This window comes from Manis javanica, chromosome 17 (assembly GCF_040802235.1).
Source record: "Manis javanica isolate MJ-LG chromosome 17, MJ_LKY, whole genome shotgun sequence".
In the NCBI taxonomy this organism is placed as follows: Eukaryota; Metazoa; Chordata; class Mammalia; order Pholidota; family Manidae; genus Manis; species Manis javanica.
The window spans coordinates 8806047-8821814 of record NC_133172.1 but is presented as its reverse complement, the minus strand read 5'-3'; the positions used below and the strand labels follow the sequence as shown (position 1 = coordinate 8821814).

Genomic DNA, 15768 nt, shown 5'->3' with positions numbered 1-15768 from the left:
GTGTCAAGACTGTCACAAACTCATTTCTGCTTTCCTTGAATTGACTTTCATCTCATAAAGCCTCTCCATTCTTGGTGATAGGGTGAGCCCCATCTGCTCCAGGCTCGGGGCTCACCAACTTGGTAACTCCTGCAGAAATAGAGACCCTCTTTCTTGATAGTTTCAGCAAATGTCCTGGGGTTAGTTCTCTCTGGGCTAGGTTAGGTCACATGGCCTCCCTGAACCAATCATTGTGATCAGGGAAACAGAATAAACTGATTGGCTAGGTGTGGATCTTTTGTCCCTGGAGCTGGTGAGGGGAGGGTTATGGCCAGCCCTGTTTTTTTTTTTTTAATTCAATTTATTTATTTATTAATGTATCATTGATATACACTCGTATGAAGGTTTCACATGAAAAACGTTCCGGTTACTGTATTCAGCTGTATTATCAAGTCCCCCTTATATCCCATTGAAGTCACTGTCCATCAGTGCAGTAAGATGCCACAGAGTCGCTACTTGTCTTCTCTGTGCTACACTGGCTTCCTCGTGACCCCCCTCCATACACCATGTGTACCAATCATAATACCCCTCAATCCTCTCTCCCTCTCTCCCTGCTCCCCCTCCTTCACCCCCTCTTTTTGGTAACCGCTAGTCCCTTCTTGGAGTCTCTGAGTCCGCTGCTATTTTGTTCCTTCAGCTTTGCTTCGTTGTTATACTCCACAAATTAGGGAAATCATTTCATTTCTCGGGGTTCGGAGGACAGAGGAGTCAGTGTGTCTTTCTCTGATGGTGTATTTCACTGAGCATAATACCCTCTAGCTCCTTCCATGTTGTTGCAAATGGTAGAACTTCTCTTCTCCTTATGGCTGAATAATATTCCATTGTGTATATGTACCACCTCTTCTTTATCCATTCATCTACTGATGGACACTCAGGTTGCTTCCATATCTTGGCTGTTGTAAATAGTGCTGCGATAAACACAGGGGTGAATAATTCTTTTTGAATGTGAGATCTGGTTTTCTTTGGATAAATTCCTAGAAGTGGAATTCCTGGGTCAAATGGTATTTCTATTTTTAGTTTTTTGAGGAACCTACATATTGCTTTCTACCATGGTTGAACTAATTTGCATTCCCACCAGCAGTGTAGGAGGGTTCCCCTTTCTCCTCATCCTCTCCAGCATTTGTTGTTTCTAGTCTTTTTGATGTTGGCCATTCTAACTGCTGTGAGGTGATATCTCATTGTGGTTTTAATTTGCATTTGCCTGATAATTAGCAATGTGGAGCACCTTTTCGTGTGCCTGTTGGCCATCTGAATTTCTTCTTTGGAGAAGTGTCTGCTCATATCTGTCCATTCTTTAATTGGGTCATTTGCTTGTTGGGTGTTGAGGCATGTGAGTTCTTTACGTATTTTGGATGTTAACCCCTTGTCAGATATGTCATTTATGAATATATTCTCCCATATTGATGGTTTCCTTTGCTGTACAGAAGCTTTTTAGCTTGATGTAGTCCCACTTGTTCATTTATTATTTTGTTTCCCTTGCCTCTTGCCAGCGTGAAGCTCCATCCAGAATATTGTTCCACTGTGGATTAGCACCCCCTTTCTGCCAAGACACAGTCTGTTTCTTGTCCCAGTGTGATACTTTTACCACTCCTTGGTGACCTTGTTCCTCTCCCTCCTTACGTTGCTGGTGGGAAGATACACTTCTCTGCTCTTTCAGAAAGGGGGTGTGATTGGGTTTTCATATTTACTTAACGTAAACTTAATTATTCAACAGTGAGACCCTCTGCAAAGGGAGTTAGAGGCAGTGAGGTGCAGCTAGAATACCGCGGGTGCCAGCCTGCGGGCGTGGGGACGAGGCGGGCGGCACCGGTTGAAGGGCTGGGGACCGAGCGGGGATGGTGAGGGACAGAGGGGCAGGGGCTGTAGAACTGGGGTGGGGTGGGGAGTTGGGGGTGGCGAGGAGAAGTGGGGGACTCAGTGGGAAGGAAGAGGACGTCGTGGCGGCAGAGCTGGGCGACTTGGAGGCTGTGGGACTGGAGGCTGGAGGGACGCGCCGCGGTGGCGGTCGGAGAGTGGCGCTGGCTCTAAGGGACAGAGGGGACCGGCTGGGTTCGGCAGGGCACTGGTGCCGAGACTTCGCGGGAGACCCCGGGCCCGAAGGCGGGGCCCGCAGCCGCCGCTGGCCACTGGGCCGAGGGAGTCCGCGGCGAGGGGTGTGGCTGGGGGCGTACTCCACGGTACCCCCACTCCTCGGGCCTTCCAAGTCTTCGCTCCTGGTCCCGCCTCTTTCTCAGAAGTGGCGGACCGGTCGCCCAACCGGAGCCGCGGGCCGGGCTCGGCGCAGCCAACGAGGCGGCGGGGGAGGAGCTGGGGAGGGGGCTCGCAGGGCCCGGGGAGGGGGCTAGGGGCCTCCGAGGGCGTCCCGGCGGCGACGGCGAGCCATGGCGCTGGGGCTACAGCGCTCAAGGTAGTGTGGTTGGGGGCCAGGGATGATGGGAGTTGGGGGGCTCACCTTCTAGGGACCCCTGAGCCGCGTTGGGGATGCGTGGGTGCAAACCAGGGACGCCCCCGGACGCGCGGCTGGAGGCACGTCCCCGCCGCACCCTCTACCCTGGGGGATGTTGGGGTGGGGGTGGCCCCAAGTTTCCCGCTGCTCCGCCCCTCTAGCCAGGAGCGACTTCAGGGTAGCGATCCCCCAATTTCCTACTGCTTCTGCGTCGTTTCCCCTCTTGGTGGGGGCGGTGAAACTCGGGGTCCTCACGGAATTGAAGCTGGTTGCCTTTGAGCAGTTGCCGGGCTGCTTTTGCGGGGGGCATTCTCCCTCCACACAGACTCCTCTGTCCTCCGAACACCCAGAATTGAGGTCGTTCCTTGCCACAGACTCCTGGGATCCTAGGGGATATGGGGTACCCCCAAACTGAGCCTTCCCAGATGTAAGTTCCTTGGAATGGGGAGCCAGCTTCTGAATTCAAGAGAAGCGAGATCCTTTTTAACTGGACCCTTCTGACACAGGCTCCCGAACCTTGGGTTCCCAAGAAATAGGCTGGGGGAGTTCCTCTTTCAGAGGCTACTTGGGATCCTTCCCAGGGACCTTTCTGTATCTTTTGCAAAGTAGAGTTGCCCCCTTTAATACCAGGGAAACAGCCGGACCACTTCCCAAAGTCTAGCCCCTCACCTCAGTCCCTGTGACCCTGGGACGGAGGGGGGACCCACCCAAGCCTTATTTTGTGAAGCCCCCCGTGGAGGGCGCGTTGCTGGTTCCGTGCAAGCTGCGCTGGCGGCCCGCCCTGCCGCAGTGCCCCGCGGGTTACCCCGGGCGGAGGAGGTTTTTCTGAGTTCGTCTCCCAGCAGGTGCCGTTCTGCAGGGGCAGCAGGGAGCCTGTGTCCTGGGTCCACTGCCAGGGAGGGGTCCTATCTGGCCATGTTTTCATGGGACCTGGGAAAATGTTCCAGACCCTTAGCCTCCCCTGTCCAATCTGAGGCCTCCAGGAAGCCTCACCCCCTTCCCTCCTCCCTGGCTTCGTGGGTCTGATTGGATCCATCCACACAGCCCCCATGTTTATTACCTCCCCAAGCCGTTCGCCGCCCCCCAACCCCTGACCTCCCATTCTATTCCAGGCTCTGGCTCTGGGCCTGCCAGGGAAGTCCATCCCACCCCTTCTGGGCCATCCCCAGCCCAGCCCCGCCCTGTGCCCCCTCCTGGTTGGGTGGGGGGGCCCCTCCTGGGCTGAGCTGGGGTGCTCCCTCTCCCCACCCAAGCCCAGCCCTTTCCTGTGGTGTCATCCCGGTGCTGCTCACCACTCACTCGTAACTTGCACCCGGACCCCAGCCACACTCCGTCCCGTCCTGCACCCCTAAGGATGGCACTTGGGCCAAAAAGAGGCTGGGTGATGGTGAGTGGGTCCCCCGCCCCATACGCCCTCACCCCCTTTTCTTCTTCCAGCTCGGGCTTACTGCCACCCCAGCCTGGGCAGGAATGTTCTTGGGAAGACCCTAATGGGGCTCTGGGTGCCCCCCAAATCAGAGGGTTTCCAGAGAAGATAGGACTTTGGGTTCAGGCACCCTGCTAGACTATCATGTCCTTAGGAATGAGCAGAGTCAGGAGCAGGGAAACTCTCCCCAACACCCATCCCGGGCTGTTCTCAAACCCAGACCCTGCCTCTGGCCTCTTACGCCACCTCTGGGCGGTGCCAAGAGGGATCCCTGCCCAGATACAACCTAAGGTCCCCCAAATCCTCTATACTTCTGGCAAGACCCCCAGTACCCAGCTGAGTGTCAGGAGAGGGGCCCAGGATGGGCCCTGAATGTGGGGCAGGGGCCCGCTGCTCTCTGGGCCTTTGCTTTGCTCACAGGTGGCAAGGTCTTCAGGTGGCCCTTCTCCCTCTCTTGGTGGGAGGGGGGGCACCAGGCCCCAGCCCCCGTTCCCAGGCCTCACCCTGGGGCCTCCAGGCCCTGGGCCCGCCCCCTGTTCTCTGCTGGAACACAGCAGAAGGGTGGCCGGGTTCCAGCTGCACGTCCCAAGCTGGGCAGAGTGCCAGGGGGCTGGACCAGGGCTGGGCAGGGGGCCAGCTGGGGAGATTGGCCAGCTGGGGAAATCCGGAGGCAGCAGGGGTGGGACGAGGGGAAGGCACTGAGACCAGTGGGCAAAGGAGGGGTGGGGCAGGGGTGGTGGGCCTGAGATTACCAGTTGGGTTACATGGGCTGGTGATGCCATTGCCCAGAGCTGTGGCTCTGGCTTTGTAAAAGGGAGCTCACTCTTCCTAGTTCCCTGGGTTGTTGGAAGGATTTAGTGGGGTCTCTAGCTCAGTGAGTGTTCAGTATGTTAAAGCCATCACTACTGTTCCTATCACTATTATTTGGTTTTCTTCCCAAAGAGTTTATGTAGAAGTCAGGTATGTAATTGTACACACACACCGCACCACAGGGTTACAACAAAGGCCCATGGGTTTCTCCAGTGTCCACGAGGCTCCTAAGCCTTCCATCCCTGACGCAGACAAAGGTGGAATAATGAAAAGTTTGACCTCTATATAGCACTAACCAATTGCCAGGTCCTGTTCTAAATCCTTGACATCTATTAACTCACTTAATCTTCAAAATAAGCCTATAAGGTTGTGTTATTCTGCTTAGGGAGGCTCTGCAGCTTGTCCAAAGTCACGCAGCTAGTAAGTAATGCATCGAGATTGGAACCCTGAACTAGAAGAACCAGCCTCTAGTCTATTTAACAGAAAGGCCAGAGACCCAGGCATCTGTGCAGCCAGTGAGAGGCCCACACTTCCTGTCAAAAGAACATCCGGAGCTGGAAGGAGGGTCCCGTTGCAGCCACCAGCTGGCTCCTTCTACGACGGTCGGAGAAGTCTGCCACAGAGAGGATTCCAGAGCCCAGCTGCCTGGGAGGTGGGGGGCGGCCCCAGCCTCCTGTTCCCACTCCCTGTTCCCTCTGTCAGGGGCCCCTAGCTGAATGAGGCCCGCCCACCCCCACCCTCTGGGCAGGAAGACAAACAGGGCTGGAACAGAACAGGACAGGACGGAATGTCCTCTGGGCAGAGCAGGACTGGAGGCCCCTGCCCCCCACCAGCCAGGAGGGAGGGGATGGGGTGAGTGCTGGCTTCCTTCACCTCTCCACCCAGCCTGCCCCCTTCTGTGCCTCCTACACCCTTGCACGGAGGAGTGTTCTCCCCACCACAGCCAGCTGGAACAGTCCCCTCCCCTCCCCTCTCCCCTTCGTGCCCTTGGGTGGAGCAGCAGGTCTCCTGCTGGGGGTGAGGTTGATGTTACCCCAGAAGTGGCCTCTGGCTTTTAGGAAGGGATGGCCTCCCCTTCTGGAGTCAGCTTCCATAGGGCGAGTCCCAAGGGAGGAATTAGAGAAGGCAGGCTTCAGAACCTCACTACCTAGGTTCGAATCCCAGCTCTGGCAGTTACTGGTTTTGTGACTTTTCTGGCTCAGTTTCCCCTTTGTGAAATGGAGGTCTAAAGTGTTCATCACCTAAGGGCCCCTGGGGTTGAGTGAGTACACACAGGCAAGTACTCAGCACAGTGCCAGACATAGGAATGCTTAGCAAGTTATTAATGGTTTTATCGATATAAATATAGATAAGATTATATGTACTATATGTGATATACTCTTTTTAAAAAAAGTATAGAGTGTGGATTCAGACAGCTCTGGAGTTTAACTTTTTAGACAGTGGCAAAAACAGCACTAAAACCTGGAGCCAAATCCAGGGCCATTGCACAGAGCAAGTTGAAGACTTCAAGGCGGAGCGGTATTCCGACCCAGGCTTCACTCCTACGAGCAAGCACCGCACCTTTCTGTACCTTGTTTTTTTCTTCTGTTCGATGGGATAATGTTACTACCTTCCTTCTAGGGTGGTCTGAGCTCTAAGTAGGTTAATATAAGTTACACACAAGGCACAGGGACTGACAAAATAGGAGAAGCTGGGTAAGTGGCAGGTACTTCTGACAAAATGATACTCACCCTTGTACCCCCAACCCACATGCCGAACTCAGGCACTGAACTGGATTAAAAAGTAGGGGTGAGTGGTTAGCTGTTGGCTGGACAGAACCTGGGGTTGGTTTGCTGTCACCCTGGCAGGGCCCCTGTTGGTGAGCCGTTGGACTTTGAGATCTGTGCTCCAAGATTCTGAGGACTCAGCCCAGCTGGAGGGGAAAGGGCAAGAGAGGGGGTTCTGGGAGACAGGGGCCCTAAAGGCTGTACGCATCTTCTCCCTCCCCTGGCTCCGGGCCAACTCGGCCAGCCCCCTCCCAGCAGGAGGCCTCCCTGTCCCCCAGGCGTCCCAAGCCCGGGGAATAAACAGCAGATAAGTCAGGGAGGGGACAGCGGCCCTGGGCACGCCTTGGAGAGGAGCGAGGCGCCGGGGGGCAGCGTGGGCTGGCGCAGGCACAAATAAAACTCGAGGCTAGGAGCGCCTCTCGAGTATAAACCTCCCAGGTCCAGAGAGCTCCGGGAGCAAGCCCGGGCCACACAGCGTCTGTGCAGTAGCGGCCCTGCCCTCTGTAAGCCCGGGCTCCATGTGGCATCACTCCACGTTCTTGGCCCATCCAACTCTTTCCCTTCCGGGGGCGCCGCCGGCGAATGATGCCGGTGCCCCCAGGTCGAGCACAGAGCTGCGCAAGGAGAAGTCCCGGGATGCGGCCCGCAGCCGGCGCAGCCAGGAGACCGAGGTGCTGTACCAGCTAGCTCACACGCTGCCCTTCGCGCGCGGCGTCAGCGCACACCTGGACAAGGCCTCCATCATGCGCCTCACCATCAGCTACCTGCGCATGCACCGCCTCTGCGCCGCAGGTGAGCCCCGCCCCCGGGAGTGCCTCCCTCGGCAAGGCCCCGCCCCTGGGAAATGCATCCCCGGGAGGCCCCTCCTCCGGGAATCCTTACCCCCGTAGGCTCACGCGCCCTGACATCTTCTCAGCGGAAGCCCACTCCCCGGGAAGTCCGCTACCCTGGCTTGGCCCCTCCCCCTCCGAGTTCTGGGCCAGTTGGAGCCTAGTTCTCTAAGAAGTCCCGCCCCCTTAGAAGTCTATCACTCTATCGCTTGTGAGGCCCCGTCTCTTGGGAAGCGCTCTTGGGAAGCTCCGCCTCGTTAGGGTTGGCGCTCTAAGGAATAGGAGGCCACCTAACTCCCTAAGGTGCCTCAGCCCCTAGGATTTGGTCCCTTGGGTGATCTTCTCGGCTAAGCCTCGTCCCTTGTGATAAATACCCCTGAGAAGCTTTGCTGCCCAATTTTTCATTACATTACTGGGAGACCTTTCCCTCCCCAGCTCCCCTAGCTCTGTCACTTGTTCCCTTACTAGCCGTCCCTTTGAATTCTCACCTAGTCAGAATTCTGCTCTGCAGAGACTTTATTATAGGAAAAGTGGAGTCATCCTCCAGCAGGCTCAGCTCATTAGACCTCCCTGCCCTGTGGAATTTTATTTCTTTGGGAGACTCGGTCCCCTTAGAAGTCTCTCATCTGGGAGTCCCTGCCTCTTTAGAGTTTTGCCCGTCTGGAAGGTCCCGCCCCAAGGATTCCGAATCCCTGGGAAGCTTGGCCCCACTTATAATTCTGACTCTCCCTAGGCCCTGGTCCCTTAGAATTACAGCCCTTGGTGGCCCTGCCCTCGTCCTTGGGACTCCAAGCCCCTGAGATGTGCCTCACTCACCCAGGGGGTACCTTTAAGTTGCTCAGAGTGAGGAAACGCAGAGGGAGGCTAGCCAGGCTGGGCCCCTGGCTGACTGCAGTTGCCCCATCCACCCTGGCCCCAATATCAGGGCAGTGGAACCAGGTGGGAGCAGGGGGAGAACAACTGGATGCCTGCTACCTGAAGGCCCTGGAGGGCTTCGTCATGGTGCTCACAGCTGAGGGAGACATGGCTTACCTGTCGGAGAATGTCAGCAAGCACCTGGGCCTCAGTCAGGTGAGAGGAGCTGCCTGCCTGGTGCCTGGCCCTGCACGGGGATGCTGGGATACAGAGGTGACCAGGACTGCCTTAGTGCTGCCTTTACAGGGCTCACAGTCCAGAGTGGGAGAAGTGTCACCAGACAGGAAGAATCAGAGTGGTCAAGGCCAGGATGGGACAGCCTCGGGAGTGTGCAAGCCCTGGGGTTGGGAGGAGGTACCTGCCCCAGCCTGGGGGGTAACTGAGGGCTTTCTGGAGGAGAACTCATATGAGTTGAAACCTGAAGGATTTAATCAGTTAAAAGATCTGGGGAGTGGATGGAAGCAGTGAAGACTGGAATGAGGGAACAGAATATGCAAAGACCCAGAGGTGAGATACATTTAGGGGAATTGAAGACATTTATCCTGGTGAGGTGACGAGTACAGGGAGAAAGGTGAGAGAAAAATGTCAAGAGAGGTCAGCAAGGGTTAGATAATTTAGGGCCAAATTAGAACGCTTATAGCCAAGGCACAGGGGAGCTGTGGGAGGATTTTAAGCAGAGAGGAGGTTGTGTCAGAGAGGTAGAATCAGATTTACCTTTTTTACAGATCCTACCAGGTGCTGCACAGAGATAGAATCGGAGGGAGTGAGACCAGGGGCTGGGTGGATGCAGGGCATTTGGTGGGAGAAGAGGTGTAGGAGGGGATGAGATGGGACTACAAAGAAGAGACACTTAGGAAGGAGAAATAATTTCAGCTCATCCGTATGGCAAGCCCCACAAGAGAGTTACCTTTCTTTTTCCTATTTCACATAAATGAGCTCCAGAGTTGGCATCCATCCGTTCCTTTTTCCTGCCTCATTATCCCACTCCTGGTACCGATTTCTCTGTTAGCTTGAGGTTTGGTGCTTAGAGAGGTGAAGGTCCCCCAGTCCTAAAGCTAGGAAGTGGCAGAGCAAGGATCTGAAGCCAGCTTCAAGAGGTACTGTCAGAGGAAGGAGATCCGGCTCGGCCTCTGTTGAGCATCACCACTGACTGCGAGCTGTGTGGGTTCCCTGTCACCCAAGGCGCCCCCCAAGCCAGGACCAGGTTCATTTCCTGAATAGAAACGATGATGAACTGGGTCTTTGGCTGGTGAAACAGGCAGGATTTGAATGGGGTCTCACCTCAAATCGTTTGCACTTCCTATTCCCTTTCCCCAGAACACTGTACCCCAGAGAGCCACAAGACCACCTGGTGGCTTTGTTCAGCAATTCACTTAAATGTCACCTCCTCAAGAAACTGTCCCTGACTGCCACCTCTAAGATAGCATCCCATCATGTCATCACCTTACCCTCTTTTGATTTTGTCGTTCCTTATTACATTGTTTTATATACGTGTTGTTTCTGTTTGTTTGCTGGCTATCCCCCCAGTAGCCAGTAAGCTCTGAGAGGCAGGGACTTAGTCTGTGGTCACTGAGGTACCCTCGCTGTATAGAAGGGCCTGGCAAATAGTAAGTGCTGAAGAAATGATTGCTCCATAAGTGAATGAATGAATGAATGATTAGAGAGACTGGTGAAGTAATCCAGGCCTGTGAGTTGGGGCAGGACTGATGAGGATGGGGAGGAGGAGGTGGGTCAGAGGCCCTAGTGCAAGTGTTTTTCCGCCAAGACACCCCATGCTCCCCTCCTGCAGCTTGAGCTCATTGGACACAGCATCTTCGATTTCATCCACCCCTGTGACCAAGAGGAGCTTCAGGATGCCCTGACCCCACAGCAGAGTGAGTTCCCTGGAGGCCTCTGTCCCCCCAAGAGGGGCATGTTCTGCCCTGGGGTCTGAGGGGAGGGACATGGGCCTGCCCTGGGGCCCTGAGGGAGTATGGTCTGAAGGACTGTATTCTACCCCCGGGAGACCTTCTCTGGTTCCAGGTCTCAATGTTAGGGATGAGGCTGGGGAGCCTTTCTAGCCAGGGTGCTGGGAGAACTGGGCCCTGGCCACAGCTGCCGCGTGGCCCGCTTCTCCCCTCCCCCTCCCCAGGCTTGTCGAGAAAGAAGCCAGAAGCTCCCACCGAGCGGTGCTTCTCCTTGCGCATGAAGAGCACCCTCACCAGCCGCGGGCGCACCCTCAACCTCAAGGCGGCCACCTGGAAGGTGGGCAGGACCTGGTCTGGAGGAGGGTGAGGGCTTGGGGGCCTGCTGGGGGCGGGCCTGACCCTAAAATTCTTATAACGGGTTGGAGTCTGGGGGTCTCCTGGACTGGGGATCCTGTGGGCTCTCAGACTGCATCTAGTGGGTCCTTGGGGTCTAGGAGGTTGGGGGTCTGGGGTTCCTTGTATCCTTTCTTAGTCTGGATTCCTGTGGGCCTGGGGCTGAGAGTCTTCAGCCTTCTGGGCCCGGAGACTCTGTGGTATTGGAATCTGGGGTCCTGATCTTAGAACCTGGAAATCTTCAGAACCGCCTTAGGTTGGGCCTCTATGGGGTTAGGATCTAGAGGTCCTTGGCTCTCTGAGCTGAGTCCCTGGAGTCCCCAGGGTTTTCCTCCCAGCCCCTTGTGGGGCCACAAAGATATGTCTCCCAGCCCCACGTGTAGCCCCAGGCCCAGGGGCATCACTGCCTTACCCCCACCCACCAGGTGCTGCACTGCTCTGGACACATGAGGGCCTACAAGCCCCCTGCACAGACTTCCCCATCTGGGAGCCCCAATTTGGAGCCCCCCCTGCAATGCCTGGTGCTCATTTGTGAAGCTATCCCCCACCCGGGCAGCCTGGAGCCCCCACTGGGCCGGGGGGCCTTCCTCAGCCGCCACAGCCTGGACATGAAATTCACCTACTGCGATGAGAGGTGGGCAGGAGCCCAGCCCACCCACTGGACCAGCTGCCTTCTTCCTTTCTGCCCACTTCCCTCACTGTTTCCGGTTCTCTCTGGTCTGTGTCTGTCTTTCCCGGACTCTGTCTATCTCCGTCTCTGTGTGCATGTCTGTCTCTCAATTTTTTGTGGGTCTTTTTGCTGACCCTGTCTCTCTCCGAGTCTCTCTCTTAGCTTCTCCCTCCTGACCTTTCTTCCCTAAGCAAGTCAGTTCACGTACAGCACTTTGTACGGGGCCCAGCAGGCTGATTACTGATTCTCCCTCTGACCTTCCCTTTCTCTCTTTCTCTCCCTCCGTCCCGGCTGCCCTTGTCTCTCCTCCTCCCTCCCTTCATTTTTCTGCATCTTCCCTTTTTCCCTCGCCCTGGAGTCGTGTTAGGAATGTGACTCTGGGCTCAGGCTCTACGGGTTCACCACCTGGCTGTGTGCCCTTGGCCCAGTGACTTCACCTCTCTGGGCCACGCTTTCCTCCACTGCCCTGTGGAGTGAGAACAGAGCAGAGTTGGGGTTGTTCAGAGCGCCCCGAGTTGCCTGATGCAGAGCACTCTGGAAGTGTCAATTGTTAACCATTATCATTATTATTACCTTTTATTTCTATTCATTCTCTCTTATCTTCCTTTCAGTGATTTTCTTCTTTTCTCTTCCGCCCTCTATTTATTTCACATATTCCCACAAACATAGTGGCTAAAAACAACACACATCCACTACCTCACAGTTCTGGAGGTAAGCAGTGTGAAATGAGTCTTAGGGGGCTAAAATCAAGGGCTGCATTCCCTCTGGGGCCTCCAGGGAAGAATCCATTTCCTTACCTTAGAAGCTTCTGGAGACTTCCTACTGCCCTTGTTTTGCGGCTCCTCCTTTGCCAAAGTATATTGCCCCACTCTACCTCCGTCCTTGTATCTTCTGTTCTCTCTCTGACCACCTGCCTCCCTCTTACAAGGACCCCTGTGATTTCATCGGGCCCACCCGGATGGTCCGGGATCATCTCCCCATCTCAAGATCCTTAACTTGGTCACACCTGCCAAGTCTCTTTTGCTGTGGACAGGAACGTACAGGCTCTGGGAATTAGAATAAGAGCACCTTCAGGGGCCATCAGGCAACCCACCACACCCCTTTCTGTTTCTTGCTCTCCCTTTCTCTCTGTCACGACTCTGTCTCTGACTTGCTGGCGTTGGCCCTGCACGCCCCTGCTCCTCCCCTCCACCCACCCTCCGTTTCAGCCTGTTGGACTGACCAGGCCCCACTGCACCCACCCCAGGATCGCAGAGGTTGCCGGCTATAGCCCCGATGATCTGATTGGCTGTTCCGCCTACGAGTACATCCATGCGTTGGACTCGGATGCAGTTGGCCAGAGCATCCACACCCGTACGTGTCTGGGTTCCCTTTCCCTAACCTGGAGCCAGCACTGCATGCCCCCAGCCAACACCAGCTCCCGAATTCCCAGGAAGTGTCCCCTAGTACTCTGAAACCAGACCCTCAGCTCCACACGTCCCAGGGAGGCTTTTCCCTCCCCACCCTGACACCAGCTCCCCAAGCCTCAAAGAACCTTCTCTTCCCTGGTCCTTCGTACCCAACTCCCTGCCCCCAGAGCCTTCTCTCTTTCTGTGGTCCTGACCCCTCCTCATCTCGCCTTCCCAGTTCTGAGTAAGGGCCAGGCAGTAACCGGGCAGTATCGCTTCCTGGCCCGGAGTGGTGGCTACCTGTGGACCCAGACCCAGGCCACAGTGGTGTCAGGGGGCCGGGGCCCCCAGTCTGAGAGTATTGTCTGCGTCCATTTCCTGATCAGGTAAGTGGAAGGGGTATGGGGTGGCTGTGTGTGTGGATCTGTCTGTCCGTGGACAGGTGTGTGTGTGTGTGTGTGTGCACAAGCATGCGTGTGCACCTGTGTAGGAGGGAGTGTATGCACGTACATGTATGTAGAACGTGTGACTGAAGGCACGCACGTATGCAAGAATGCACATGGGTATGTGCACTGTCAATTTCAATGAAAAGGATTCTATATTCAAGTTAAAATCAGAAATCCAGCAGAAGTGTGGGGGCACTTTCCCCTTTTAAAAAAAATTGAGGTGTAATTTACATATAGAGCATCCCATCTTTTTGGTATATAGTTTTTTGAGTTTTGACAAATGCACGGGATTGTGTACCCACTACCCATTGTAGAATATTTTTCATCACCCCCCCAAAATTCTCTAATAGTGAACTCAACCCCCAGTCCCTGGCAACCACTGATCTGTTCTCTGACCCTAGCACTTGGCCTTTTCCAGAATGTCATGTCCTTGGGGTCCTATATATTGGAGTCTGGCTTCTGTCACTTAGCATACTGCATTTAAAATGTATCTGCGTTGTGGTGTGTATCAATAGTTGCTTTTTCACACTGAGTAGTGTCCTACAGTACAAGTATGAATGGACCACAGTTTATTTATCCATTCAGCAGTTGGAGGACATGTGGGCTGTTGTCCTGTTTTGGGTGATTAGGGAACATTCTCATACAGGATTTCGGGAGATCACGTTTTCATATCTCTGGGGTAAACACCTAGGAGTAGAAGGGATGGGTCATAAGGGCAGGGGGTATTTAACTTCATAAGAACTACCAAACCTTTTTTCCAGAGTGGCTGTACCATTCTGCGTTCCCATCAGCAATGAGCTTCAGTTCCTCTGCATCCTGGCCAACACTTAATATTGTCTCCTTTTGTCCTATTTTAATTTTAACCATCCTAATGGATGTATAATGCAAAATCTTAGGCGTCCATGCATCTTAGATGTGTTTCACCATGACAGCATTGTGATGAAGGCAGCAAATTATCACACAAGATAGAATTACAGCTTTTCTTTGAAGAGTATCTTTTAGGACATGGCATCAATTTCTAACGCTGTAGTTTTCCCAGGTCTCTGGCCAAGGACAGATTTCTATTAAAAGCAGAAGTTGGGACCAGGAGTTTTCATACATGAGTTCATGCTGCATAGCTTGCTAAACAAGACTGATCACCTTTGGCATGTTCTTAGTTTAATCTTTTCAAATCACAATCTTGGAGTAAGTTGTAGACCTGGACAGAGGTCTCTCCATTGTCATTGCAAAGGCCCTGTGCCCATCCCTTCTGGAAATTCCTTTTATTCATTTTGAAGATTTGCCTTTTTATGGCCAGACCCTGGGATTTCAATCTTTTGCACTCTAAGCAAAGAGCAGGTTTGGAGGGTTCAGTTTTACTGCCAGAAAATGGGTGAGGAATGACTAGGGGTTTAGTTAGTAGCAGTGAAATAAGGAGCATCTGGTATTAATCATCCTTAGGGCTGTGCACGTATCATGTGGCATGCAGCTGTGTGGCTGTTAGTGGGTGCTTGGGGCTTATTCTTTGTGGTATTAAAAACCCCTCACCTTCCACACATGAGTCTTCCTCCATTGCAATGAGCAATTGCTTCATAAATGTAAAACTCACTTATTTGGGGCACTGCTGCATCTCCAGTGCCTAGAACAGTGCCTGGCACCCAGTAGTTGCTCGGTGAAGAATAGTAGAAAATAACATACATACAGCTCACCACATGCCAGGCATGGTGCTAAGCATTTTATGCATATTTTCGTTCATTTAAGCCTCATAACAACCTGAGGAGGTGCTACTATTATTATTCCCTCTTTTATAGAGGAGGAAAATGAGGCCCAGAGAGGGTCCGCCATATGCTCAAGGTCACACAGCTCATAAGTGGCAGATATGTGATTTGAACCTAGGTTGCTGGCTGCAGAGCCCTTGCTCTTAACCCCTAAGCAGTACTGACAGCGTTGGTGGAATGACCGACTGAGTGAATTCCACGAGGCACGTGTGCACACGCTCAAGCCTGAGTGTGCGGGGTATGCACCCCACGCATCTCTCCCTATGTACACTTGGGCATATCTGAGGGTTCCTGTGTGTGCCTGTGTTTATCGAGAGCGTGTACATGCAGGACTGTGTGTGCCTGTGGTTTTCAAAGGGGATGGGCTGGCTTTGGTCTCCTCAGTTGGGATGCTTCCAGCCCAGAAGGGGTTTGGTGAGGGTGGGGAAGGGAAGAGCTTCTCAGGGAGCCGGTGGGAGGATCACCCAAATTCCATCCTGGGTATTGTTATGCAAATGTGATACAGATGAAGGGACTGGTTCTCAGCCCCAGACCAATTCTGCAAAAGCCAGCCTGCTCAGGGAACATTTGGGTTATCTTTGCAGCTAGAGACCTCGGGGGATGGGAGGTGCAGGGGACATAAGGAGGATGTATTTATAAATCTGTTCTGTTGAATACAAAAAATGCCTATGAATAGAAGCTTCATAAATAAAATCATATTCACTAAAATATATCCCTCTGACTTCTTCAGATTTGGTAACATAAGAATGTTAAATATATGTTCTTCATCAATACATTTATAAGAATGTGTTAGGAAGCAAATACCTATAAAGAGAATATTTTGCTCCTATGCCTTTCATTCACCCCCTCTCTCTGTTACCCCCACCCCCAAGTCTCCCCTCTCCACCCAGGTTGTGTTGAATACCAACTCTTTTTTTCTGTCTTTCCTTCCACAGAGGGAGCTTGGGAAGACACACTTAATTTTCTTTTAAAGGC

At 53.7% G+C, this 15768-nt stretch overlaps 1 protein-coding gene and 1 long non-coding RNA gene across 7 annotated transcripts in view; one reads left to right on the top strand and one right to left on the bottom strand.

Annotated features, from left to right (window-relative positions):
* The first annotated feature begins 1951 nt into the window (after positions 1-1951).
* The window catches only part of HIF3A (hypoxia inducible factor 3 subunit alpha), a 28119-nt gene continuing 14302 nt past the window's right edge, over positions 1952-15768 (top strand). The window contains exons 1-8 of one of the 6 annotated variants that reach the window (XM_037004995.2): positions 1952-2446; positions 7089-7279; positions 8243-8388; positions 10022-10106; positions 10364-10476; positions 10958-11166; positions 12449-12555; positions 12829-12976. In XM_037004995.2, coding sequence (XP_036860890.2) covers positions 2421-2446; positions 7089-7279; positions 8243-8388; positions 10022-10106; positions 10364-10476; positions 10958-11166; positions 12449-12555; positions 12829-12976 — 1025 coding nt within the window. In that variant the 5' untranslated portion in view covers positions 1952-2420. Of the gene's footprint in view, positions 2447-2864; positions 7280-8242; positions 8389-10021; positions 10107-10363; positions 10477-10957; positions 11167-12448; positions 12556-12828; positions 12977-15768 lie in introns of those variants that run through there. The other 5 variants (XM_017663430.3, XM_037004997.2, XM_037004996.2 and 2 more) reach the window with 5 other exon arrangements.
* On the bottom strand, positions 2327-3264 carry LOC140847195 (uncharacterized). The gene is made up of 2 exons (XR_012126931.1): positions 3155-3264; positions 2327-2871 (listed from the first exon to the last, which is right to left on the bottom strand). It is a non-coding gene; the product is annotated as an uncharacterized lncRNA (long non-coding RNA).